At 55.5% G+C, this 27557-nt stretch overlaps 1 protein-coding gene across 12 annotated transcripts in view; it reads left to right on the top strand.

Annotated features, from left to right (window-relative positions):
• Nucleotides 1-1912: 1912 nt before the first annotated feature.
• Nucleotides 1913-27557, top strand: part of EBF3 (EBF transcription factor 3) — a 128723-nt gene continuing 103078 nt past the window's right edge. For 5 of the 12 annotated variants that reach the window (XM_053207867.1, XM_053207863.1, XM_053207872.1 and 2 more), the window contains exons 1-6: nucleotides 10746-11441; nucleotides 11527-11683; nucleotides 12051-12114; nucleotides 12808-12863; nucleotides 15771-15844; nucleotides 17458-17526. In XM_053207867.1, coding sequence (XP_053063842.1) covers nucleotides 11308-11441; nucleotides 11527-11683; nucleotides 12051-12114; nucleotides 12808-12863; nucleotides 15771-15844; nucleotides 17458-17526 — 554 coding nt within the window. In that variant the 5' untranslated portion in view covers nucleotides 10746-11307. Of the gene's footprint in view, nucleotides 2015-2536; nucleotides 2986-10743; nucleotides 11442-11526; nucleotides 11684-12050; nucleotides 12115-12807; nucleotides 12864-15770; nucleotides 15845-17457; nucleotides 17527-27557 lie in introns of those variants that run through there. The other 7 variants (XM_053207870.1, XM_053207865.1, XM_053207859.1 and 4 more) reach the window with 6 other exon arrangements.

The raw sequence follows: 27557 nt of genomic DNA, 5'->3' as shown, positions 1-27557 counted from the left end.
AAATCCTTCAGGACCTACAAAGAGTAAGGTGGAGGCTCCATTCTCCAGGAACATTTGCAGGAAGGAGGCACAGGATGGCACCTTTGGAGAGCGGGGTGGGGGGGTAGGCAAGATTGCAGGGGAAGGGTTGGAGAAGGGTCACCGCCCCATTATTACAGGGACCCTATACATCCCTTGGCCTCCTTCTTGTCACTCCACAGGCCATCCGGCCAAACTTAGCAAAGCCCATTTCAGGGCCCCATTGTGCAAAGTGACTTTAGGACATCGAACGTCCCCATTGTTTGCCTCTGAAGCCACACGTGGCCAAACCAGGTGATGACCTGGGCTCCGGAGCCCAGCACTAGGGTTAGAGTCCCAGCTTCCTGGCAGTGTGATGGGGACATGTCTTGTAACTTTCCCGAGCTCGTGCCTGTCTTGGGTGCCAAGCACATAACATTTCAATACACGTGAGCTGCTATTAAAAACATGGGTAATTTTATATCTTAACATATTGCATATTGCTTAAATGGTTTCATGCTGGCTCACATTAAAAATGATTCCCAAGTGAAGATGACAAAGGGGAAATATTCGTTATTTAGTTCTTTTCTTACATTAAGCTATCATAATAAAGTACATTTCTGGGTTGCATTCTCTGGAGTGCTTTTTACTAAATAAATGGCCAAAAATAACTTTTCCCTTCCAGTAAGATTTCATGATTCAGCACATTCAACTTTCACTACAAAAAAGATTGAAGTAAAGAGTGCAAAACAAATCTAGGAGCAAGAAACAGGCGAGGAGAAGCCGACGTGGTTGACCGCGAGGGTCAAATTCTGACAGACTGGTGTTTCTGTTTTTGCAGATAAACCTTAGCTACAGGAAGTTGTATTTATTCAGGTGTCTACACTGCACTTGAGTCTGAGAAAGCAGGTAGAGAAGAATTAGCAGGGGATAGTACTAGGTTCGCAGCAAAGGGGTATATTAGAAAAAGAAGCAGTCATTGGGTTGGGAACATGGCCTGCAACCAGCCACCTTGGTTCGAAGTCCCCTTCTTCCAACCCAAGAACCGGCCAGCGGTCAGGGATGAGGACACGCCCGCCCGCCCCCTTTTCTTGCCGTCAGCGGCGGCTCCAGATGTTAATGGCAAAGGTCCCACATCAGGTCACTTCCTGGGTGACACCAAAGGCAGGGAGTGGGGCGATCAAGGCTGCTTGGCCTCCTTCTCTCCCCGGGGAAGCGGGAGCACGTCAGCTGACGTCGCCTGGAACGCAGGGCTCAGATTGGAGGGCCAGGCGTTCTCTCTCACGGTGGCTTTACCGGGACAGTCCTGGCCCTTCTCTCTCTGTGTGTGGGAGAGCTCTTGCCTGCCCCCGTTTTATTGTACCCGCCAGGCAGTAGAGTGCTTCCCACCAGATTATTAGCATCCAGACTCCACGGAAACTGTCCCCTCACTCAGCATTACCAAAAAGGCCCGGGGGGACCCGCGCCACCCTCTGCTTGGGAAAGTCGTGCTTGGGAAAGCACGAGTCTACACCGACGGCTTCGGGCCAGCCCAGGGCCTGAGACACGCTTCGGACAGGTGTCTAAGTCGGGGCTCCTCTTCCCCGAGCTTGGCGCGCTCTCTTCGGTCAGGGGTCGCCAAAGCCTTTGGGCCCTGGAGGAAGGAGCGGGGCTCCGGCGCTTGCGGAAGGCCTCCCCGTGGGGGCCCGGCGCCAGGCCCCGGGGACGCTCCGGAGGTCCCTCCGCACGGGCGCCGGGCGGGGGGCACGGCGGCGGGGGCGGGCCGCGGGGCCGCCTGCGGGCACCTCCTCGCGCCACCGCCCGGCCCCCGCCCGCCGCGCCGCCGCCTCCCGCGGTGGAAGGCAGCGCGGCGCGTGCGCACTGGCGCGCTCGCGGCCCGGCCCGTGGGCTCTCCCGGGAGGGTGGGAGGTGGGAACGTGGGAAGGCGCCGGGCCGCACACCCTCCCGGCCGGCCGCTGGCGCCGCCGCCACCTCGCGGTCAGGGCGCCCCGCGACGCCCGTCGAATGAGCGGCGCAGGTAGGCGCGCGGGGTCCGCTCGCGGCCCCGTCGGGGGCTCCCCGCCCCGGCCTGCGGCCCCCAGAGGCCGCCGGCCACGAAAGTTGAACTTGGCGCGCCGCGGGCCGGACGCTGGGCACAGGGGGGCCGGGCTGCGCCGGGCGCGCCACCCGCCGCGGGGGTGTGTTCCCCTGGCCTGCGGGGACGCGGGCGGGGCTGCGGCGGAGGCGCGCGGCGGGGTTGGGGACGCGGGAGCCCGGGACCTCGGGCGGCGCTGCGGGCCTGGCCTCGCAGTGAACTTTTGCGCCGCGCCCTGGCAGCGTTCTGGCGGCGGGCGAGCGCTGCCTGGGCGGCCGCTCGGGCTCCGCGGGGTCGGGGGTGGGGGTGGGGGTCCGCCTGCGCCCCTCCTGGCCGGACCGCGGGGAGGTGAGCGCGGGCCGAGGGCCCTGGGCGCGGGGGAGGCGCGCACGGGCGCGGGCGGAGACTGGGGGTTCCGGGGATTTAGTGGAACGACCCGGGGTAAGTGAGACCCTTGGAGGGAGGGAGGGAAAGGTGGAAACGCCGAGGTGCCTGGAAGAGAGCGCAGGAAGCAATTAAAACTCCTCCTTTCGGATTAACAACCCAAAATTGATCGATGTGTCAGGAATACCGCTGATTTATGAAAGGTGCTTACTTCTCTGGTATGGAGAATTTTATGTTCTCCAGGTGAAACCGAGTTCACCCAGCTCCAGCGTAGATTGATGTTTTAATAAAAATAAATAAAGGGGGGGAAGCTCGCCTGGTCTTTGGGGACATCAAGTCTTAAGTCGCAGAGTTAGACTAACAAATCAAATCGCATTATCTCTGCATTTCGTATCTCTGAATCGTGCCCAAACATCCGAGGCAGGAGGGCGCCTTCCTTTCGAAAGTTTTGCCGCGGCGCTTAAAAGTTCGCCTAACTAGCAGCCCGTGTTTCCTAAGCAGATCGGCACGGGGAGCGTCGCGTAATTGCGGTAAGTGGCAGGCCTGGCGGAGCCGGCGCGGGGCGAGCGCGGGCGGCGGGAGGAGGAGCGGGCTCCGGGAGGCGAGCCGGAGCCGCGGCGGCGCCCGTAGATGGCGCCCTGGCCCCACGCTAGGCTCGGGAGCCGCGCGGCGCCGGGCGCGCGCGGGCGGGGGCGCGGGCGGGGGCGCGGGGCGGGCGCGGAGCGCGGGGCGCCGCACTTGCAGTTGACTTGGACCGGGGCGGCGCGGCCCGGCGGGAAGAAAGAAATAATAATAATAAATCAAGCTTGTTGTTGGCATTTTAAATTTACGGCCTGGGCAGCATTTGGGGGCGGATGGGGGTCCGTGGGTCCCGGACGTTCGTGCGAGCGGAGGGGCTCCCCTCGAGAGACCCCAGCCTGGCTGCGGCAGGCCTGGTGGCCACCGCGCAGCCCCCGTCCTCGCTCTCCGGCCGCGCGGCCCAGGCAGGGCACTGGCGCGCAGACACGCGTGGGTGCGGGCGAGGGTCGGCGGTGCGGCGGCGAGGATGCCAAGTTCAAAGCTGCCCATAGATCACCCCCGGGGGCGGCCAGGGCGGCCCAGAGGCTGCCCCCGCCCCGCGCGGGGTGCACCGCCCGAGCCCGCGCCAGCCCTGCCGCCTCGGCTGCCGGCGCGCTCCGCTTTGCAATGTAAATTTCAGCGGGACAAATCGCTTATTAATAGTCTGGAAGAGAAGCGGGTTTCTTTCTTTCTTCTTTTCTCTATCTGGTTTTATTTCTTCATGGCCCCTAGCTATGCCCTGGGCAGCCTCGCCGCCCAGCAGTTTTCTCTTCATTTCAATATCCTGAAGAAAATGCAAATTTCCACAGTGTGGCCTTTTTACAAAGTTAAATTAGCAACAGCTTTAAGTGACTCCATTAGTATGGAAAACATACACATGTTTAATGTGGGAATAGCTTCCTTTTCACAGGGCTCATTCTGGGCTGTAAATTTAGCAGACCCTCGGACTGGTAAAGAATCACAGCGCGGCCAAATGTGTCACCAAAGGCGCACCCCCTGCACGGCCTGCGCCCGGCTCACCGGGAGGGGCCATCCCTCTGCCGCGCGCCGCCGGGTACCGTGCGCCCGCTCGGATCCCTTAGAAGTCGCGCGGACGTGGGCTAAAGGGTTTGTGCAGGCGCGAAGGGAAGGAGGACTTGACACATTTCTGTCCAAGGGCAGTGTGCTCTCCCTTCCTCTTCCCAGCCTCTTCGTCGCAGTCCCTACAGCCGAGGTAATTCCCCGGGCGGGCTGACCAGGCCTGGCAGCTGTCCCCCACCAACCAACGCATTTTTGCGCACAGGAACGGATGCGTCCACACCCGGTTAAGGTGCGGCCAAGGGGGTGGGCGAGTGTCGCCGCTGAGGAGGACGTCAGTCCCCGTGCCCGGCCGTCCACCCCACCCCCACCCCTTGGCTCTCTAGCCCCCCAACTCCTTTGCCCGTTTTGGCAAACCCGTTTCAAACCAGAATTTCACTGGCAAACTTTTTGCGCTCCGTTAGCTTTCAGATGAGGGCATTCAATTCTGTCCTGGGATCTGGTTACCCCTTCCTTTACGTTTAAACCGGTGGCGGGGCCCTCCACCCCCTCCCAGGAAAGAGTTAAGATTTATGGTGTGCTGGAGAGGTCTTGTTAGCATGTAATCTGCATTTTTTAACTACTGCGTAATAAAAAGTGCGAAGTTTTGAGACACCTTTCTTGATTATACCTTTGGCGATACTTTAGGTTTTACATTTAATTTGCATTTTGTTCTTAGTGAATATTGAAGTCTTGAGTGGAGGATTGAATTTTATTAGGACATCTGGACTGACAATATCAAATCAGACACCAGTGTCCCAAAGCATGCTAAAATTTCAGAGTTAATTAGAACGCAGTGTGTTTAATTAAAGCCAATTATAATATTTGAAATTATCTGATCGATCCGTGTTTCTACAGTTTGGGTCTGTTTAGGTGTTGATTGGCGCACTCTGTGCGCCGTTCCATCTAGAAACTACTCAGGGGAAAGTTTGCTTTGTAAACTGGCGGGGGCGGGTGGGCGCGGAATCCGCGTCCCGGGCGCTGGCTCTGGCGCATCCTGCCCGACTGCCTTAGGGCGCCGCTGAACGCAGCTCCGGAAACAACAGCGCGTTGTTAAACCGCTGAGCCTTTTCGGGTCCCAGGGACCACGCCACACGCCAACTGTCTTTCCCAGCTCAGGTGCTTCTCCCAAGCTTTTCGCGGAGAGGCAACCTTTAAGGTTGCTAGGTGCGTTGGGAGAAGCCCAGCTCGCAGAATGCGAGTGTTTGATTTGGGATTCTCGCTCTGGCTGAAGAGCCCCCAGGGCAGATTCCGAATGGTGGGGCCAGCCAAAGTGACAGAAGGAACCAGAGAAAAGTTAGGACAAGGAGACATAATTAACTGTTTCCTTTCTAATTTCGCATGCTGCGGGAATCGAGTTGCGCCCTGGCGTTTTATGACCACCTTGGAGAGCCCTGGGATTTCCAGGGAGAGGGTCGAGCGAATTCCGCGGCGCGTCCGCTGTCTCCCGCGGGACTGGGCACTTGGGGAGCACGTTTCTCGCCAGCGACGGCGTGGGCGCGGCGCTCACTGCCCTGGCCTTGTTGCCGGCGCCGGGCTTGGCCTGGATTTTGCAGACACACGTGGGCGGCAGTTAGGACCAGGCTTTGGGTGGACATTTCTGTGCGCTCTTGGGGTCACGGGGTCAGTGAGGCCTAGGTGCGCGGGACGCGCAGGGGCTGCAGCGCAGCTGTTAGGCTGGGCAGGGAGCCTCGGCAGCCACCTGCCCTGGGGTAGGTGGAAGCCTCGGCGGCTTGGCTCTCGGCTGTGCGGCGACACTGCTCTCCCCACCCCAGGAGGCGCTGTTTGTCAAACTTGGCCGCTTAGACAAGAGGCGCCTGCATATTCCAGCTTGGAGAATTGAGCCTCTTAGGGTACTCGGGGGTGGGTCGGGCTTTGCTAACCTTAACCTTACAGGATGAGGGGTTGGGGGGGGTGATGATGCAGAGAACTGGGGGCTGAGACCCCGCAGTGTTCACTTTTTACCTGTGGATCCGGTCAGGCCTCCCTGCTTTGTAGCAGAGGGCAGAGGAGCCCGTCGGTGCGCCCCGTGCGTCCTGGGCGAGGTGCCCAGTTACTTGCCTCGGAGGGCAGGCGGGACACCCGCCTGGCTTGGGTTCAGTTCGCCACCTGACTCCTGAGAGCCCCGTTGCTTCCATCTCTGCCCCGAGGTGGCGAAGGCGCTCTCTCTGGCCTGGAAAACCCACCCGGACCTGGTCCAGCCCCATTTATGCGCAGTTTAATAGGTTCGGGTGACCGGACACCAGAGCCCTTGCCTCCCCCGCCTCCCGCAGCCCATCGGTGAGCTGGACCCAGCGGCACAAAGCCAAACCCTGGATGCACTCAGGGGCCTCGACACACTGACCCGAGGTGGGCAGGGTTTGCAGGTGCCTGGCTGTTCCGCCCTACCTCGCAGTTCACGGGACTTTCTAGGTGTGCCTTCCCAGGATTTCCCTGTTCTCGGCCCTTCGGGCCCCTGTGTGGCCTCCTTCCCGCCGGGGCCCAAGGTCTGCCAGGCTCTCTAATTTCTGGTTCTTTCCGTGGCCCCCGCCTGTGCGCAGCGCCGGGTCCTGAGCCCCGGGCCGGAGTGGGGCCGGCGGCCAGGTAGCCAGCGCAGGCTGAGCGTGACCCCCCAGGCGCGGAGGAGGTGGGGGCGGGCGGCGCCTGCAACTCCGCACTGGCGGCGGGAACGTGAACCGCGGGGCCTTTGGCGCATTGGCTTCTCACCCTTTCTCGAGGGCTGAGTGGCAGGCCTCGCAGCCTGGGCCTGAGGACACGAGCCCTTCGAGGGCGCTACGCCTGGACGCGCCCGCGCCCCCGATCCCTCAGGGGGCTCGGTTTCCAGGAACACCCCCTGCCCGGGCTTCTCAACGCCGGAAATGCAGTTTACTGCTCTTTGGAAGGCTGGTAGGGGAGGGTCGGCTGGCTCCCCGGACCAGGCCGCGAGCGAGATGGGGCATTCACAGAGTAGCCTGAACGTTGGGCCGGAGTGGGCGCCGTGGCTGGCCTTACTCCCTGGGACCCCGACTTGGCCCAAGTTTCTGGATGACTCTTGAGTCCGGCACCAGCCCGCCTCTCGCTCTCCTGGCCTTGCACCACGCAGCAGTGGAGGCCCCGGGACTGGGGACGTACAAGAGGGACGCTCACGCCTGGTGCGCGGGGAACGGCCCCTCGCCCTCCCCGAGTGGGTAATGGGCGCACGCGGAGGGGCTTGGAGGCGCGCGGCGGCCAGGCCACTGGGCACTGCAAGGCCAGCAGGGTGGCCGGGCTGGGCCTGGGTGCGGACGCCGCCGGGTCGTACTGCCCGGCTTGGCCTCTGGTGGTGCCGCGGGTCAGCGGCCAAGCGCCGCCTCTGCCCTGCGCTCTGCACGCCGCTTCCCCAACAGGGCTCCAGGGGCGGCGGGCGCTGTCTCTTTAAGGTCACTGCCTGCTCCGGCACGACGTGGGGAGGACAGCTGGGCACTGGCCATCTGACTGACTCCGGCGTGACATCTGGGAGCCCACTGGTGTGTGGCACGCGAAGCGCTTGATGCCGCTATTTAAATGCAAATGTGAGGGGGCTCATTGAAGCCTCTCCCCGTAAATCCGCACAAAAGGAATACTTCCCACCCTCCGAGGAGGAGGAGGAGAGGCGGCGGGCGGCGCAAGGGCCACCCGTGCAAATCGCGTTGAGCGCGGGGCCCTGAGCGGTCGGCGTCGCAGTCTTGGCCCGCGGGGTTCCCAACGAAGGTCAGGCCCCGCCCGGCCTGGCCCCTGGGCGCCCGTCTGGCCCCCGGGAGCTCCCTGTGAGCGGAGGCTGGAGCAGCGGCCCGGCCTGCGCAACTTCCAAAGTGACAGCCTGTCTCTCCGCCCCCCCCCCCCACTCGCCCCGCTCCCCCCCGCCCCCCGCTTTCCCTGCCTTGGTGCTGGGCGCCCCTAGTTCCCCAGGAAGCGAGAGAGACGGGAGCGGGACTCCAGGGGGAGGAGGCTGGCGCGGGGACCTCTCCCAGCATCTCCCAGGGCGCCCAGGACCTGACCTGCAGTCCCGTCCTCCTCCCCCGCCCTGTGCTTCGGCCCTCGCTCCTCTCCGCTGCTTCTTCCCCTCCATTAACGCAAAACTCTGGGGTGGGGTGAGGTGGGGGCCGAGGGGCTGCCCTGCCAGGCTGCTCCCCAGCAGGCCCGTGTGGAGACCCGGCCGGGTCGGGCGGCCCTTGTGCCCGCAGCTCGAAGCCAGCAGTGGAGTGAGAAAAAAGATAAAGTTGGTGAATGATAAAGACCGTATTTTCCACGCTTTGGGTGCGGGACCAGATGATCTAGAAAATGAGCTGAAATGGATTCAGCCTCCGAGCCTGTTGTGAGAGCAGCTGATTCCCCCATTTCGGGCCAGATGGCTGCTGAACACAGATTTGCATTCATTTTCCCTTAATATCGTCCAAAATACTGGGGCAGCTGCATTTGCTGTCAAAAAGGTTTAAAACCCCTTTTCTTTCTGGGGCAGGATCGTTACCTTATGTGATGGGCTTATAGAACTCCTTTCCCCTCTTTAGTCAACAGTATCAGATTTAGAAGGATTTGTTTTTAAACCTTCTAATTTGGTAATCAGATTTAAATCGCCTTGGCGCGTGTAATCTGAATTAAAGATACTGTAAATGATTTTAAGCATGATACTTTCGTTAGCGCAAGGAAGGGGGCACCTCCAAGGCGGGCTGGGCATTTTAGGAAGTGTGGTACAAAGGAAGCATTGTTTCCTATTTCCAACTTCATCTTTCCCCGAAAAGGCACTTTGCATATTCTGACAATAACACTCGCCTGCCGCTCGCCCTGCGTGAGCCCCCCCGAAGCAGCTAAACACGCAGAGACAAAGCAATTTCTCCACCCCACCCTCCACCTATGGCCAACTTTATTTTGCGTTGTGCCTCCACGAAGAAGGTGTTCCTTTCTCCAGTCAGTCTGATGTGGGTGGAAAGCTCTGGGCTTATTAGGAATACAGAAATTTTCTTTTAATTTATCGTGAATAGTTTCCATACACTTTGATTTAAGGTTATTAACATTCTATAGACAGTGGCATCTTTAATATGTGGCGATCGCTTCTAAAGACTAATCTCATTACCCTCAAATAGTCATAAAATATGATTTTATTATACTTACGTATTTAATTAGACGGCCGGCACCGTAATGGATTTTGAGATAGGACTGGCGCAACAGCTTTGATAATTCACTTATCTTTGGCAATAGTCATTAACCCCCAACACCAGCAAAATAGATTGCTTTCCAACACATCTTTTTTTTTTTCGCACCCCTTCCAAGAAGCGTGGGGGTCCCCAGATAACGTAAATCGGACTTCGATTTTTTCCCGATTAATTAAAATATGAACGTACACACACTGCCAATTCATGGGAAAAGGGAGTGCCACCCCATACCGGGCGGGGAGAGGGGGCCCTGCGACACACTTACACCCTGAGACCCGTTTTGGTTTTGTTTTAATCGAAAGGGCCTGATTTCTCTCGGCTGGGAAGTGCCGGGACAGCTCCTGGTAGCCCCCTGGGTCTCTGCTCCTGGTCGTGCGGACGTCCTTTGGGCGGGCAGTGCGCCTGGGTGCCGAGTCCCCGCGGCAGGAGCTCGGCCGCCGGGCCCACGCGCTGCCCGTGCCCTGTTGCCCTCCCGATTCCTCGAAACCAGGTCGGGAAGCTGCGCGCCGCGCGCTCACCCGGGCCCGGCGGCACTGAGGGCAGGACCCGGGCGCCCGCGGCGTCCGCTCGGCTTTTAGAGAGGCTGGCGCCGGGGAGGTCTGGCTGCGGCGCAGGGCGCGCAGCCGGACACCCGGCTCCGGGTCGCCGGAGAGGCCGGGCGCGCTTCCTGTCCGTCCGGAGAGCCCCCGAGCCTTCTTTGTCACTCGCCGCGGTTAAGCACAGGCCGGGGGACAGGGTCTCCCGTGGCCGCCGGGAAAGACAGAGCATCTGGCAGAGCCCGCCTCCGACGTGGGTCCTCAGCCCGGCACTCGGCGGCCTCCGCCGGGGCAGGGAACACCGGCGCCCGGCGAGGCCCAGACGGGGGCAGACCGGCCCCCCAGCAGCCTGAGGTCTGTTTAGAAACCAGGCTGAGCTGTGTGCCCCGCCTTGGCGAGGGAGCCCTGCCCTCTCCACCCGCCCCCACCTACCTTCCTCTCCCCCCCCCCCCCCCCCCGCCGTCCCCACTCGGAGGCTGGCCCCTGCAGCCCCCTCCCTGCGGCCTGCCCGCCTCTACCCACTTGTCCCTTCGGGCCGCCCCAAGGCGCGCTGAGGCCCCGTGGCGTGTACTGCGTGCATTTGGGCAACTTGGGGCGCCTCGGCACTTCACCCCCTCCTCCCTACAGTGTTTGGACCGTGCGGCCGATTTGGGGAGGAGGTATTGGGGGGCCAAGCAGCGATTGTGCACTGGCTGTTTGTTTCATTTCGAGCTTTATTTGGGCGAGCGGGAACTTCCCGGGCTGCGGGTGGGCGCGAGGAGCCGCGGAGCGCGGCCGGGGGCGGCGGCGGCGGCGGCGCGCGGTGGCGCTCGGTGGCGGCGGGGCTCGCGGGGCTCGCGGGGCTCGGGCCGGCTCGCGGCGCCGTCAGGCAGTCAGTCAGCGAGCGCGGCGGCGGCGGCGGCGGCAGCGAGGGGCGCGGCGAGGGGCGGCCGCTCCCATATATGGCGCAGGCGCCGCCCCCCGACGTCACCCTCTGACAGCGCCGCTCCCGGGGGCTTCGAGTTTTGGCTCCCGGGAAAGGGTCCATTCCTCGGGGAGAGAGGGCTGAGTTTTGTGCGCCTCCGTCCGCTGCGCGCGCCGCTCCAGGCCCCGCCGCGCCCCGCCTGCGCCCGGGACTGCGCCGCGGCACTCACTGCCCCGTTTATTTGTCTTTGGAGCAGGCGGGCCGCGCCAGAAGCGGGCGATCCCGCAGTGTCCTGCAGCCGCGGACGCCGCCTGGCTAGGATGACACCACGTTGAGCGCGCCTGCAAACAACAACAACAACAACCGCCGCCGCGGCCACCGCGTCCTGCTCCTCCGAAGCGCCGCCGCCGCCGCCGCCGCCGGTGTAGCCGCCGGTGTAGCCGCCTCCGCGCCCCCCCGGCCGTCCGGAGCGCCCCGGCCGCTGGTGTATGTGGCGCCTGCCCGGGACGGGCTGAAGCCGGCGGCGGGGCCGGACCGCAGGCGCCGAGCAGGGCGAGCGCGGCCAGGGTAGCCGCCTGCCGCCGAGCCCCGAGCGCCGCTGCTCGCGGAAGCGCTTTCGGCCGGGAGCTGCGGCCGCCGCCAGCAGTTTTCATGTTTGGGATTCAGGAGAATATTCCGCGCGGGGGGACGACCATGAAGGAGGAGCCGCTGGGCAGCGGCATGAACCCGGTGCGCTCGTGGATGCACACGGCGGGGGTGGTGGACGCCAACACGGCCGCGCAGAGGTACGTACCGGCCGCCCCCGCGCGCCCCGGCCCCGGCCCCGGCCGCCGCGCTCCTCACCGGGCCGCTGTCCCTTTCCTCCCGCAGCGGCGTGGGGCTGGCGCGGGCGCACTTCGAGAAGCAGCCGCCCTCCAACCTCCGGAAGTCCAATTTCTTCCACTTCGTGCTGGCGCTCTACGACAGGCAGGGGCAGCCGGTGGAGATCGAAAGGACCGCTTTTGTGGACTTCGTGGAGAAAGAGAAAGTAAGTGCCCGCACTCCATCCCACCTTCCACCTTTCTACAAGTGGGAGGCGGGCGGTGCCCGCGCCGCGGTGGCCCCGCGTGCCCCCCTCGGCGGCGGGGACCGCTCGGCGAGGCGCCCCCGCCGCCGCCACGTGCGGCCGCCCGGGCCGCCGCCGAGGGGCTGCGCAACTTCTGCGCGCCCCCGGACTCGCTCGGGGCGAGGAGGACGCTGGGCTTCCAGCGGGAAAGTGACATCACCGCGCCGCTCCCAGCTACGAGTGCTGCCATGTGTGAGGCCGCGGGGCCTCGGGGGCGCAGGGGGACCGAGCGCGGTGGCCGCGCCGGACGCCGATCGCACTAAACGCAATTATTTATCGTTACTTTCAGGAGCCCAACAACGAGAAAACCAACAACGGCATCCACTATAAACTGCAGTTGCTGTACAGCAACGGTAAGTGGCCGCCGCCGCCGCCGCCCGCGCCGCCCGGGCTCGCCCTCCTTTCCCGAGACGGCTAACGGACTCAAAGATTGCGAGATTAAAATGACACGGATGTAAACACGAAATATTCTCGTGGCATAGGCGGAAAACAAAACATAAACGATCAATAAGTCGATGGCACTTCACATGATTAAGCGGTGGGGCTCGAAGCAGAAAGTAAAAAGGGGGATCGATATGGGGCTTCAGGAGGACATCACTTTTAAGTGACTTTTTTCAATTTTGCAAATTAATGTTAATTATGGAGATGGGGGCAGCTCCATAAGCGGAGCGGAACTGACTTCCTGTGCACGAGTTTTTGAAAAAAAAAAAAATCCTCGAGAGACACTAGAAAGAGTTCAAACTCTCAGTTTCCATTTCATGCTTTCTGTTTTCTAAAAATAAATGACCACATGGGCCCACCCGGTGCAGCCACCGGGCCTGCTCGCAGCCTGGCAAATTTGTGGCACCTTCCAGTGCAAACCCTAAGAGTCTTAGAGGTTCCGGACGAGGAAAAGAAACTCAGAGCAGGGGCAGCGATTGGGGTTCCCTTTCGCCTCTTAAAGGGCATGGCTGAGTTTTGCTGCATCACGGCCGGCAGCAGCAGCCCCGTGCCCCAGGTGCCCTGGCTAAAATCCTGATGAGAATTTATCCCTGTTTTTTTTGCAGGAGTCAGAACGGAGCAGGACCTGTATGTGCGCCTCATAGATTCAATGACCAAACAGGTGAGAAAGTTTAAGCCTCCGCACTACTTTCCGCTGTTCAGCTGGGTTGTCCTGGGGTTGAGAGGAGGGCAGATGGGTCTCTGGACTTGTTTTCCACTTGGCTTCCTTGACATGCTAATGAGAATTCCATATTTATTGGAATAAACGATGCGATTGGTAAAGTAGTTACTGTTGTCATCACAATAGGACATATATGCTCTATTAGATGGCTTGTGCGTGGAATCCAAGTCTGTCTTAATTAGCTATGGTAATTAATATTTGACAGAGAAATTTCAGGAGGCTCCCCCTCTTGTATATGTTTAAATGTTTCTCTCTCTCTGCTTGGAATCATTTCATTGATTTTTTTTTTTTCTATAACAAAGGCAACTAACTCCTTTCCAAAGCCCATTGAGTTGGGCTTGATTAGTTCATTTTTCCCCCCTTTCCGGTGTGATGGTCTAGTAACGCGAGACGTTGATTTGGATTTAAAAGTGAAATGTGTTGGGGTGAAAAGTCACCTTGTTCTCCGCTAGCCCGTCTTCACCTCTCAGCCTCCACTCTCCATAATTCAAACTCCCAGCTCCAGGGGTCACCCACACCCGTCCATTGCTCTGGGAGCTGCCTCTGTTCCCCTCTCCCACCCTCTGTCATACCTTGTAAATAACATAATTACAAGCAGTTCCTTATTAAATTATTTAACCTGTCTTGGTCAACTTTTCCGATGATAACTATTGGCTATCAGTAATGTGATTAAGCGCAGAAAAGTGCTTCATTGCTTTTTCACGCTGTGCAGTCTGGCTGGTTTTGTGCTGGGTGGTACTGTTGTTTAGTCGCTGTAAAGATCTCCCCCCACCCCCACTTTCCTTAAAATGGTGTTGGGGGAGGGGCAAGTTCCATGCGAAAATTAAATCCACTAGGCACAGCTGGATGTAAAATAGACGTCCGAGGTGGGCTTCAGGCTTGGAAATGGAAGTAGAAAGTAGCGCCTCCGTTTTTGATGGTAACTTTAGGGGTTGGTGAGCCAAGTAGGACAGGAGTTGGGTGCTTCCTGCAGCCCAGGACGCAAGCTTCCCACTCTCAGCACAGCAGTTAGTTTTTTCGGATTTTACTTCCCCTTTAAAAAGTTGGTCCTGACCTAGGCAACAAGCGCGTTGGATTTTAACGTCTGCAGCGTAAAACACTTTGGTTTTCTCTCAGGGTAAAACCGATCTTACAGGTAAAGTAGTGTCTTTGTCAGAAAGACGGAGGCAGCTGTGTGCCCTTTGGTGATTATTTCACTGGGATTCAGAGAAGCCTCGAAACGGGGCTGCTGGTTGGCAGGGTGCGTCTATTTCCTTTGTACAGGAGGGCTAAATGTTGTCGGAACCGCAGTGGTCTAATTAAGAGGTGGGTGCAGGCAGCCGTGAGTTTCTCTGGTTTGCATAGAGGAGGCGGCTTCGTTTTCAGTGTACTCTCATTGTTCATTTAGCCGTGCACCTTTGCAACATAAACAGGGCTGAAAATAAAGGCATTTAATCTCCTCTCACTGACGGGGATGGGGGGGGGGGGAGAAGGAAAGAAATAGCCCAGTAACTGATCAAAGAGTCAATGGCGCTGAACCGACAGTTTATGGATTTCTGTTTGTGCTACAAAATAAAAAATAAATCAAATATAAATACGGGGATCCATCGGAGGACAAGCCGGGCTCTGAGAAGTGCCGGCGCCTGCCGCGGCCAAGCGCCCCGCAGCCCCAGGCGGCCCATCGCTGCCGCGGTTCCCAGCGGATCCCGAGGGAGGCTGGGGCGGAGGGGCTCGCGGGGACCCTTCCCGCTTCCCAGAGGGCAGCCTCGGGCCTTGTCGAGAAAGGGCTTTGTCCGCCTGGAACTGGAGGCAAGTGTGAGAAGTGCCCGAGGAGATTGGAAGTAATTTCCAGATAATTTTCGGTGCCGGGGGGGAGGGAACTGGAGAGGGGACTCCCCTCCCCCTTCCGTGGAATTTTTCTGCCGGGAACTTGCGGCTCTCGGCCCCCGCCCCCTGCCCCTCCCCCAGTGACCTTTCCCCCCGTTTTTTTCCTTTTTCTGCGAGGCCGGCGGTGGGGCTGGTGCGGGCGGCCCCCGGCTCGGGTTCCCGGCGGCGGAGCCGGGCCGCGCGCGGTCGTGAGCGCACCTCGGCCTTCGCACCATCTGGCGGAGCCTCTGCTCAAAACCCACCCGAGCGTGTGCGCAGACACTGCCTTTTTACCCGAGAAAAATCATTGTTAGCAGTTTCAAAATAAACACCAGATTGGCCATTAGCACTTTCTTTGCAAATATCATCCGGCGAGGAGCACGTGGCCGCGCGGGCCCGGGCGCCCCGGGGCCCTGAGCACTCCTGGGGGCGCCCGGCGCGGCCACGTGCGGCTGCTGCGCCCCGGGCCCGGCCGCCCACCGCGGGCACCTGGCTCGGGCGGGCAGGCTGGGAGGAGCGGGGCGCGCGGCCGCCGCGGCTCCTCGGCGCCGGCTGTTTGCAGCACGCAGACTGGAACTCCGGCGAGACAATGGCCCGAGGACGCGGCCCGGCGCGGCCAGCCGAGGGGGCCCCGGCGCCCCGAGCCCCTTCGCGCCCTGCGCCCGGGCCTCCCTACCCGCCTCCCCCCCACCCCTACTTCCAGCACCCAGCCCCGGCGGGGCCGCCACCCTCCCGACCCCCGGGCCCCGCGCAGGCCCTGCGGGCGCCCGGGAGAGCAGGCCGGCCGCGGCCTAGCCCTGCGCCCCGGGGCGGGCGGGCGGGGGGGGGGGGGAGGTGGTGCGGGGAGGGGGCTCTGCCGGGACGGTGGCCCGGCTGGGCCGTGACGCCTCCCCTGGCCCGCAGTGCACCTGCCGCCCGGGAGACCCGCAGCGCCCGGGGCGACTGGGCGCCCAAGCCGCCGGCGCCGCGTAACCCCCGCCTCTGCTTGTCCCCCCCGCGCAGGCCATCGTGTACGAGGGCCAGGACAAGAACCCGGAGATGTGTCGCGTGCTGCTGACCCACGAGATCATGTGCAGGTGAGCGGCGGGCGCGGGCAGCGGGGGCGCGGGCGGCCTCGGCGCCAGCTGCGTCCACAAAGGACGCTGCCTGCAGGCGCCACCACCCCGCCCAACTTCGGGCCGGGCATCGATTGAAATGCAATCGGCCCGCGTCTGCACCCCGAGCCACCGAGGAGCCCGTTCTCCTCTGTCCCTCCCCGGCGGAGACGACCAGCGCCACCGGCTGCTCAGCAGAGCGGATTAATTCGTGCAGTCAAAAAGGAAAACGGGTCCTGGGTGACGCCTCTGTCCCCGGAGCCGGAGCCGGAGGAGTCAGAGAGCGCTGGGACTCATTTTACTGCTTCCTCCGCAAGCACTGGCGTCCCGAGCTCTGCAACTGTGTTACTGATAAAAAGGAAACTCTTCTGTACTTATGCCAGCGCTAGCCTATGTGAGAATTGGATCGTGATTCCGTCAGTTAACCTCTTCCCCAGAGTGGCGATGCCTCGTCCATATTGTTGTTAGATTGCGCGCGCGTTCCTTGAGATCTCTGTCAGAAGAGCAGTTTCCCACCTGTTTTTTTTCCAAGTACCACCAGAGTCTCACCCCTACATGGCAAATAAAAATGCATCATTGACTTTGCATGTGCGGCATGTGAAATACAGTTGCAAGGCGTAGCAAGGGCCTGGGTCTGCAGGCGACAGTAGCAGGCCGCAGACTCTGAGGGGCATACTCCGCCTGGCTACGGTGCCTGTTGCCTAAATGCCATTTCTGAGCAGACATATTGTTACAGCGCTAATATACAAAAGCTGACTTTTTCTCATATCAGGTAATAAATATAAATTACAACCAATAAAGTGGAATTTCTTTATTATCCACTTCTGCATGTACTGCAATTAACATAGAAAGCGCACAGATGTGATTTAAGCTCTAAGTGGAAGACTGTAGACTTTCTTTAATCACTTTAGCTGTCAGCTTTAAAAGGCTTTATATACTTTGCCAACCATATGGTGTTAATTTAGCTAATTTAGACATGTAACCATTATACAAGTATGCTTTTTTAAAATGCAAGAAGCATAACATTTTTGTTTCATTTCTGCTTTAATTAAAGTTTCAATAACGGAGTTAAGGTGGGCTTAAAGAAGGAACAATGGAAGTTTCTGATAGATTGATGCGTGCCTTTGTGGTTATAATTAATAAATGCCCCAAAGAAATACTGGTTGAAGGTGGCATCTTGCACCTTTTCCAGAAATAACAGCTTGACAATTAGAGGTAAACAAAAGCGGGAGCTGTGAAAAGTTATTCCCAAGCCTCCTGCCTCCCCTTCTCCTCAGTTCATTGCAAAGACAAACACCGAACACGCTTTCCATATTTTAGCATCAGAATTTCTGTAGGAGCCGGGCTGCTCTCCTAGGGTACCAGATACTGTTCAACTTCGCTCCTTCCGGTAGAAACTCACGTCACGAGTGTAGCCGCAGGGCACACGAGCTCCCCGGGTTTTCGTTTGCCAGACTGCTGTGGTAGGAGGACTTGTTGTCTCCACTCAGACCGCTTTAGTGTCAGTCTTCAAAAAAAAAAAAAAAAAGAAATTACAAGTTGGGCGTAAAAGGACGCAGTGCGTATTGAAACCAGTGTTTACCATTGCTCCACAGCCGGTGCTGTGACAAGAAAAGTTGTGGCAACAGAAATGAAACGCCCTCAGACCCTGTAATCATTGACAGGTAAGGATGACTTCTTCATTTCTCAAAACCAACCCGCAGCAGCAGCCCAGCCCTTTCGCTTGTGCTCGGTTTCTAGCTGCTCCGTGTTTTGGAGTCTGGTGTGGAGCTCATCTTGTGAGTTGCACCATTTGTTGTCCGCGTGCGTTATCATGCACAGGTGGGTTGACGTGGAAACCTGGTGGCTCGCTCTGTGGGGATTCAGTAATTGCTTGCGAGTTGTCAAGGGAAGCAGTATCATCTGCCACTGCTCTCACTGTGAGGAGCACTTTATGCCTAGAGATTTGCTGGCTTTCAACCCAGAGATATGTCATAAAATGCTTTTTGCTAATTTGTTAACAAGTATTTCATTTTTGCCTTGTTTTTATCTCGGATGATAGCTGAAGTTGAGACTTGGGTGGCGTTGACTGTTGTAATTGTTGCCCAGTGTTAGAATGAATTTAATCTGCTCTCAATTAGTTGCAAAATGTCTCCTAATTTTTTTCCAATTGTGGCTGTCGCTTTATGTCAAGTAGCAAATATGTAACTAACAAACCAAAGTTGTTATAATTGAAACTAATTACACACGCTGGTTACATTTTCCAACATTAATTTCCATAACTAGATGAGCTGTATGCATTCTTTACCTTGCTGCTTTTCATCTTGTGATTTATCATATTCCTTGGGCAACGTCGCATCCTTTTAAGATACTAATCATTAGTCCTAATAGTGCTAATGTGCGTTTGGCATTGTTTTGGTCGAAACAACAAAAACATCCCCTTCCACCCTCCTCTTCCAACACTCACCCAAATCGCTGGCTTTCGGTGACCTGGAGGAGAGGAGGAGTCCTTTCTTCCCAACAGTGGGAGGAACAGTAAGAGGCCCAGTGTGTGATTGACTGCAGATTTCGCAATTGGTACCCAAATCGAATAAATGTTAGGCGGGTACATATGACACCAGTTTTGTGAGGCAGAGGGTGAGACGGTTTTGAAGAGGGGTCGAATTTCAGCAGCTTTCATTACAAAGTTATCTTTTGATCGTGAACTTTGCTGTCCAGTGTCTGAAAAATTAAACCCGGAAAACTCTATGAGTTAAGCCTAAAGAAATATGCACCACCAGTGGAGAGCAATGCTAATGTTTAACTAGCTGGGATAGCTGTTTGCTTAGTGGAGAATGTTCGGTATCTGACAGAGAGGACAGCTCTCTTATTAGTAATCAAATAGGGCTGACCAGTTGTGGCCGTCACTCAGGCAATTGAGAACAAGTTCAACACTTTATAGAACTCCAACTCCAAAAATCAATAGAATTATATTTGTCTTTAGTGTGGTGGCTATGGAAATCGTACGGCCTTGGATTGTCGTCTCGTCACCGAATTCATTTTATTTTGTTTTTGACTGGCTAAAAGTGTTTGAGCAGCTCCTGGAATCTTGTCTGAGCGTGAGATGCCTGAAGAGGCGGTGTGTGTTTGCTGGCAATGCAGGATTGTGAGGCGTGCCTCTTTTGGGTTGTCTTTGGTTGGTGAGATGGTGAGATTTTAGAAAGATGACTTCCTTTTAAATTGTGACGTTGTCAGCACAGTAACGGAGGGGTCGTGCCGATTCCACGAACGTTTTGGATACTGTGTGTTCCCTTCAAAATCACGTTGGGTTTGTGTACCATTCAATCATTTATCGACTGTTGATACTGAATACCTTTTAATACTCAGTTTTAATCCACGCGGTGGGAAATATCTTCCCTTGATGTGCAGAACTGTCCCCTTTCATTCTCGTCTGGATTCTCTCTTCTATTTGGTTAATTGAAGTGTGTGCCGAGATTACCGAAACCTTTCTAGTCTAAGAGAAGTGTGTGATCATTTGATATTCCAGAAGCGTGAGAGGAGGGGAAAAATGTAAAAACATTTGGCTAATGGGTTTACCAAGTTTATTTGAATAAGGAGGATTGCAGCCCCATTTACGCCTGGCGTAAATGCTTTGGAGGTCTTAATTATTGATGAAAAATCTGCTTGGCTTCTAAATTCAAAGATATGACAATTTTACAGGAATTTTAATCACCTTCCACGTTAGGGGTTTTGAGGTAAGGATAGTTTCTTAAGTAATGACAGACAGAACTGAGAACAGACAGGGCTGATGGGGGGGTGGGAGGGAGGGGAGGGTGGGTGATGGGCATTGAGGAGGGCATCTTTTGGGATGAGCACTGGGTGTTGTATGGAAACCAGTTTGACAATAAATTTCATGTATTTAAAAAGAAAAAAGAAGTAATGACAGACAGAATGTACATTTTTAGCATTCTTAAGAGAGCTGTCACTGACAGTGGATAAACATTACTTATTTTGTTGCCTGATGGAGATGCTCGTGAAACCGTCGCCGTATTGGCTCTTTCTCCAGTTTAAGGTCTGTTTCTAGGGGAAAAGCGAAGAATCTCGTGTTCGCTAGGGCAAGTTGTGTTAATCAGAGAAAGAAAAAAAAAAAAAAAACACCTGCAGGAGGGGAACATCTTTAGAGAGGTGCAGTCTTTCACAGCTGAGATGAGTTTCAATTCCATAATGATAGTCATTTCTGGGGGGGGGGGGGTGTTGCCTCCTAAAATTAGTCGCTCATGTTGAGTTTCTAGCCTGTGCTCCCTCTGGAGTATTGCAGGATAAAAGATCCCATCAGATTGGTGAGTCAGTCTACAGGTCCCCATCAGCAATGTCATCACTTGGTTAGTTGGCTTAAAAAAGAATTATATACAATGTGCTTCGGCAGCTCCTTGTGGCCTTTGGATACATTTAGCAGGTTCTGACCAGATAAGGCATATTTGTCCTGAGGATATAAACCAATGATTCCAACCTGAATTGAGATCAATGGGCCCACATTTGTTCTAACCCACACCAAGCCTCTTCCGGCACGCTGAGACTGCTTCTCTGTGTTATGAGAACAGAGGAGTAAGCTTCCCGCTCTGGCAGGGAAATCACATTCTATAGACTCTGATGCCTTAAATCAATTAATTACACAACTTAGTTGTCTTTCAGAAGCATTAAATACTCATGAACAGCATGGAAGACGCGCTTCAGAGGAAAGCAGGGGGAAAAGTGAGGATGTTTTGTATTATCAAACCCTTTTAATTTACCATGAGGGTTTCACCTACGTTAACTGTCGTCTTCCTCATAAAACAATGCCAGACAAACCATCTTTTATAGCCCCGAAAATACAATTCCACTGCAGTTGACGTAAGCTAACGTCACGACTTGTGGGGTAAAGGAAAGGAGAGGCATAACGCTGGGAAGTAAAAGCACGGTCAGTGGACGCTACGGGACAGGGTCCACGGTAGATCGCGGTGACCTGTGGGGAGCCAGACGCAGGGAGGGAAAGGTGTGCGTGTGCATACGCACCCACGTGCACGTGTGTGTGTGTGTGTGCACATGCATATGTAATTTCTTACGGTGTTCCTGAAAAGGATGGGAGTATCATTTTCCTCATGGAATAATGTTTTCTGGGAAAACACAAAAGCAGATGGTTTTCATTAGGAACACCCATTGTCCACATATCCCAACTATGAACAGATAAATCTCTCTCGTTTCACCCGTACATTCCAAGGGCTGTAAATGATTACAGGATGTCGGTGTGGCTGCTAAACCAGAACCACACTTTGGCTCTCGTGCTCCCCCTGTGCCATCCTGGTGAGCGCGCCCGGGCCCTCCTGGAGGTGCCCAGCAAGGCACGCACCCTCGCCTCCCTTGCGCACTTGGCCCCCCGGGTGGACCGGGGGCGCCCGGGCCCGCGTGTTGCAGCCCGCGAAGCGGCGGGCGCCGGGTGCCGTGACCGTCCACGCAGGCAGGGTCGCACGCCGTGTGCTCGCGCGGTGCCGGGAGCGTGCTCGGCGGGGCGGTTCCAGATGGCATGGTCTCAGGCGTCCTGCTCGCTGGCACCTCCATGGCAGGCAGCACCCCCTCCCCGGTAAATCTGGCATCGGTCTATAGAGTCAGGGAGACTTCTCATTCCAAGTCTGTCCTACTTTCCTGTCTGGAAGCCAGACATCTGTTTATCCCATTTTCTTTCATACAGAGTTTGGAATAGCTTTAGTTTGCGGGGGGGGGGGGGGGGGGGGGGGGGTGGGGAGGGAAGTTTTGTCATATTTAACAGCTGTTACAGAATTTCAACCCTGTGGGCTCTGAAAATACTTTTCGGCTGACCTCAGATTTTTATACATAATCAATGTGGGGTTGTAGAAAAATATTATTTACTTAACCTCTCATTGTCTGTGATTTCACATCGTCCTTACTCTGATGTGCTAACTACCAACAATTTTAACTTGCCCCCCCACCCCCCCGCCCAGCCTTGCTTTGATTCATTTACACGTTTTAACTTTACACCTTTAAAGTGATTGCAGAACGGTAGCTGAAGACCGATTGGAGATTTTCTTCCTTTCTTTTCTTTCTCTCTCTCTCTCTCTCTCTCTCTTTTTTTTTTTAGTCAACAGTGTTTCCTTTCACTTCCTGTCACAAAGGTCAAAGAGAGCCGACCTTTGCTGGCGGTCCCCCTCGCTGAATTATTCATGGCATTGACTTTTTGTCAGCACACACAGTTGTGCTCTGGGACATTTTATTCATTTACCTCATTTAAAGCGCCTTTCTGCACCTGTTCAAGTATTAATATCATGTAATTTGGGCCTAATGCCGATTTTGCTGAACACTCATTATATTTTTTATTAGCTATATTTCCAAACGATTATGTATGATTATTACCAAGCCTTACAAACAGCACCGGGCTATTCCCCAGCCCTTTACATCTTCTTGTCAGGTTGTTTTCAGAAGCAGGGAGGATAAACATTTGACCAGACCCACTGTTTTTATTCCTACTCCATCTCCAAGCCGAGAACTTAAAGCTTCCTCCCTCATGGCTTTGCACGAGCGTGATTAAATCCAACTCTGAGGGAGCTGTACAAATGCCAGCATTTATAAGGTCAACGCTTTTGTTAAAAATGCTATGTAAATGAGGATCTGCAAAAAGGGACATTAAATAAAATTAAATTCATTGTCTTCTTTAATGTCATTTACATTTTGGCTAAGCCCCGGCCTGTCAAGGAGGATTTTAAAAATAATTTTAATTACACATCATTCAGGGATCTAGGGTGTTCTATTCAGTAGCATTTGGATGCCCTGCAACACGGAGACTGTTTATTAACTGCCTAAACGACATCACGTCACTTCATCTGCATAACGCGATGAAAACAGTGCAGTTTGGCGTGAACCTTCCCTTCTCGGTTTTCCTGAAGATGGGACTATAATTATCCGCGAACAGGCCTTGGGATCCCGGAGCCCTCCTCTTGCTCTCGGCGGTGGGTTTGAGGCGCGGAGCGGTTCAGGGTCTGTTTGAATACGCTGGGACTTCAGCGGAGGGAAGACATTGGCCAGGATTTTGGCAACAGGAACACACGGTTGGGATGAATGGATGTGGCTACAAAGAATCTGATTTTGCCTGGCACCGGCCCCATCTGGCTTTGTCACACTCAGGTGTGAATGGCTGTTTTATTCCCTGGCACGCCAGTGGGGAGAGGCAAAAAGTTCATTCATCCCTTAAACATTTTTCCATAAACTTCTGAAAATAAACAGGAGAGGAAGCACTACATTACTGTCTCACAATGACATGCTTTCACTTACACAGGGAGACACCAGAAACAGGTCTGACTTTGTTCTCCCCGCCCCCCCCCCCCCCCCCCCCCCCCCCGGCAGCCCCAGGATCGGAGGAGAGTCTACATAATACATGCTAAGTCCGTGTGCTGACTGTCCCCACACGCCACGGTGGTTCGGGGCCACCACCAGGCCCAGCACCCGCCTCTCTGGTCTAGGCCGAGGAGGCCCGCGGAGATTTATGGCTGTGCCTGGCCTGGGTAAGGACTCCATGGCCGAGCCAGGCAGAGGCTGGGTTTTAAAACCAGCCACACACTCGTCATGATTTCCGCAACACTCTCAAACAACTCGGATTCTTGACCGCTTGTGCAAGGGAGAAGAAGCCTCTTTGCTGCCTCTGCTGCTGCTGTAAGCAGGAGCCCGGGGCAGCACGCAGGCATGAAAATGCAGGGGGCGGAGGGGAGGGGCTGGAAGCCGGGCCTGTCAGAAGCTATACTCCAGGAGGTATGTTGACGCAAGCCATTCCGTGCCTCTGCGGCAGCCTTATCAGGTGAAAAGCAAAGATATTGCCAGTGCCTGTAATTGTGTTAGGATGGCTTGGATGAATTGGATTACCTTATGGAAAGCCGTCCAAACTCGGGGTTCTGTTACGCATGCTTACAGGAAGCAAATAATTACTCTCTGTGCACCAGCAGATAATTGGGGCTGGCCACAGGCCTTCTCGTGCCGCCGAAGCGGGAGGAGCTGGCCTCGTCAGAGCGTTTAGGAGACAAACCGGGAGGGTGGTGGTCCCTGTGCATGTAGGCGGCTCACGCTGATGCTGTGATTTCGGTTACTTTTCAAAGACGGTGAATAATTTATCAGAATTCAAACTACCAGCGGCAACGGGCGGCACGTTGGAGGAGATAAAAATTGCACGCTCTAATGATGGAAATTGTCGTTGCAGACAGGAAGTGATTGACAAGTAGGGATGCAGGAAGTGAAAACTCAAGGAGCTTAGCCGGGGCTTGGGCACAGCTTCTGGAGCTTGTGCTCGGAGAAAATGAAAACCATGCCCTCCTGTCAGCCCGCCCGAACACAAGCGCCTCTTGTTTGTTTATCTCCCTAGCAAATCTCCCCAAAACGTTTGTGGTCAAAAGTCTACATAATGAGACATTATGCTGGTATTATTAATGCTTTAAAATAAAAATATGGCTATAATTTAGAAAAATAAGCAGAGGAATTTTATGTGTTAAGGGTTTTTTTTGGGGGGGATTGTATTTTATAAGCTTCTCGGTCTTTGGGGGTAACTAGCGTTCATTAAATTGTAGAAAGCTTGAAGAGGCTGTTTTCAAAACTATTCAGCAAACAGTCTGTCCTATCTATCAACATAATAAATGCTATACATTTGCGACCAGTTCGATGAAGGGACGGTGGGGGCTGGGGCAGGGAAACTGTAACGGGTTGTTTTTGAATCACTGGTTTCCCTTTCCCTTTAAAAACAAAACAAATGAGAGCTCTCCCTCTAATTCCTTGGCTGGAAGTTGCTCAGCTAGAAAACACTCCAAATGCACGCGGGGCCGTGGAGCCAGCGGTGGACCGAGTGCCGCGTGTGAGCGTGCACAGGGGCAGCCCTGCTTCCCCCAGTAATTCACTAGGAAATGAGTTTAACATGTGCGGAAAGGAAGGGCTCAGAGTTTGCGTCGTTGGAGGACCCAGAGCCCAGGCCCCGCGGACGGACGGAAGGAGCAGGCTCCAGCTTGCCTCTGCTGGGTGTGGAGGGGAGCTGCTCGCACATCTGGGGAGGAGGCCGCGGTTAGCCCTGACGGGCAGCTCCAGCCGCCCCTGCCTCCGCCTCCCCTTCCTCCCCCACCTCTCCCTGCCCCCTCCCCCCTCCCCCCCTCCCCCCTCCTCCCTCCTCCCTCCTCCCTGTATTTTCCCTTTTCCCTTTTCCCTCTCTCTCAGCAGAAGGCAGCGGGGGGCAGGGTGCCGTGTTAAAACAAGACAAAACTTGGGCAGTGTTTAAGGCCCTGAAAACATTTGCCCTCCTGATGACGAAGTTCCAAAGGGGGAAAGACCCGCCTTGGCCTGAGCCCCCATCTCCCCGTCCGAGTAAAGGCTTCAGCAGTGGCTTCCTGCACATCCTCACACCCCAATGTAAGTTTTCACTGAGACGGAGACTTTTCGCAGGAATGGCCGGTCTGGATGTGGTGGTGTCACTGGAAAACGGGTCTGCAGGCCGCCCCTGGCGTGGGGCCATCCGAGGGTGACCTATGTGTAGCATAGGAGTGTGGGATTCGATTGTAGGCACAGGTGGGTGGCACGCCTTCCCGAGGCACGTGTGGGGGCAGGCAGGTAGGTCACCCTGACTCTAGGTGGGGGACGGGGCCTGCATAGAAGGCGCAGCAGGGAAGGGTGCCCCTTTCATCTCAACCAACACCCGACAAGACCAACTAGGCATTGGGGAGGAGTCGGGGATGGTCCTGTCCAGTCCTGTTGAGGAAGGGGGGGGGGCCCTCCCTGAGAAGGCCCTGGGTTTTCTAAGACCGTCAGTATCCGGGGATGTGGTGTGCAGGTACCCAAATCCCATCCTGACCAGTCTATGCAGATGTCCTTTCCAAGTTGTTGCCGCTCAGGTCACAGGACCATCCAGCTGTGTGGAACGACATCCCGTGGCCAACAAGAAAGACCAGGAGGCACAAAGCGGGGCTGAGGACGGGGTGGTCACGGAGCAGGGCCACGGAGTCCACACCTGCGGCCAGCGACAAACCACCCCTACTTGGCATTTCCTTCCTCCGCATTTGATATAGATTCCAAGGTGGTCTGAGAGTGCTTTTTAGAAAAATTGATACTTTTTTTTTTTTTTTAAGTGAGCTCTTGGCCCAGGGCTGGTGGTGGGGCTCGAACTCATGATCCCCAGATCAAGAGTCCCATGTTCCCCTGACGGAGTCAGCTGGGTGCCCCCAGACTTCATTTTTTTTAGAGCAGTTTTGGGTTTACAGAAACATGAGAACCCCGGGCAGAAAGTACAAAGTCCCCATATTCCTGTTTGGTAACGTCTTGCCTTAGTGAGGCACGTTGTTACAATTGATGAGCCAGCACTGATACGTTGTAAGTAAACCGAAGTCTGCTGTTTAGTTAGGGTTCACTCTGGATGCTGTGCGTCCCAAAGGTCTTTTCCTACAACAGTGTCATGCAGGGTGGTTTCACTGTCCTAACCATCATCTGTGCTCTGCCTTTTCGCCTCCTTACCCCCGGCCCCGGGCAGATGCTCATCTTCATACTGGGCCTGTACTTGTGCCCGCTCTAGAATGTCAGTCATAGAGTTGGAATCATGCAGTGTGGCCTTTTCAGATTGGCTTCTTTCACTTAAAATCTATTGTAAGAGCCTTCCATGTATTTTTACAGCTTTATAACCACTAATAATACTTTTTGAATTTCTGTTTTTCTGTTTTTTCTTTATGAAAGGTTTCTGGGCCATGTTTTCCCTTCCATTGACTGTGTTTTTGTAGTGAACTCCCTTACTCGTGAGCTTATCGTAGCAGTTAGTGCTTTGGTATTTGGATGTTGTCTGTGGGTGTTTCAGAAGTTTACGTGATCCACCCCCATTTTTGTTTTTAAAACAGCTGGCTCCTTTGCAAAGAAATGAAAACTTTTTACCGAGACTTTATTTAAGTGGTGTCACTCCATTTTGCTTATTATTCGGGTCCCCACCCCCCACCCCCAGAAATACTTCTTTGGAATATTTAAATAGCACAGGCCGTAAAAGGAGAACGATTAAATTATCGGAAGGCAGAATACTACACTGTGGCCTGAAAATGGAATGAATTCAGCATTCAGCGGAGTTGTTGGCTTTTTTGGTTTAATAAATTAAACTACAAATTTTCCTAATTGCCAAACAAAATGTTAGGCCAGCTTTAGCCATTGCTGACAGTGAAACACAACATAAAACCTGCTGAGAGTTATATGTGGTATTTAATATGAGACAGAGCAACGAAAGGGTTTTATGGCTAAGTATGAATTCACACCCAGAGCATTTGGTTCACATTAGGAGAGGTTTGTAAATCAGATCAGTGTGCCGGGATGGGGTGGTCCCCAGCAACCTCTCTCCCGTCTCCTTCCTGATATTTGGTTATTGGAGTTGCTACCAGAGGGATCTCGCCCGTCCATTTCGATTTTCTCAATGAAGCGATTTGTCCTCTGACATCAGGAAGATTGGGTCAGGAAATAAGTGGGGGATTGGATTAGACGTGATGCTCATCCCTGCCGTCCGAGGTCGCCGGCCTGAGCCGGCCACCGGGCAGCAGCCATCAGTTACCGAGACGTGGGCTGCCCATCGGTCCTTGGCCGGCGGGGACCCCAGGGAAGGTGAGAAGGATCTGGGAAAACTACTTTCAGGGGAAAAAATGGCAAAAACTATCATTTATTAAATTTGACAAGCGGGTTCTAAATATAACAGCCCTTTTCC

The sequence above is a fragment of the Acinonyx jubatus genome, chromosome D2 (genome assembly GCF_027475565.1).
Source record: "Acinonyx jubatus isolate Ajub_Pintada_27869175 chromosome D2, VMU_Ajub_asm_v1.0, whole genome shotgun sequence".
Classification (NCBI taxonomy): Eukaryota; Metazoa; Chordata; class Mammalia; order Carnivora; family Felidae; genus Acinonyx; species Acinonyx jubatus.
Note: the sequence above shows the minus strand (reverse complement) of the source record. Positions and strands in the feature narration are given on the sequence as shown.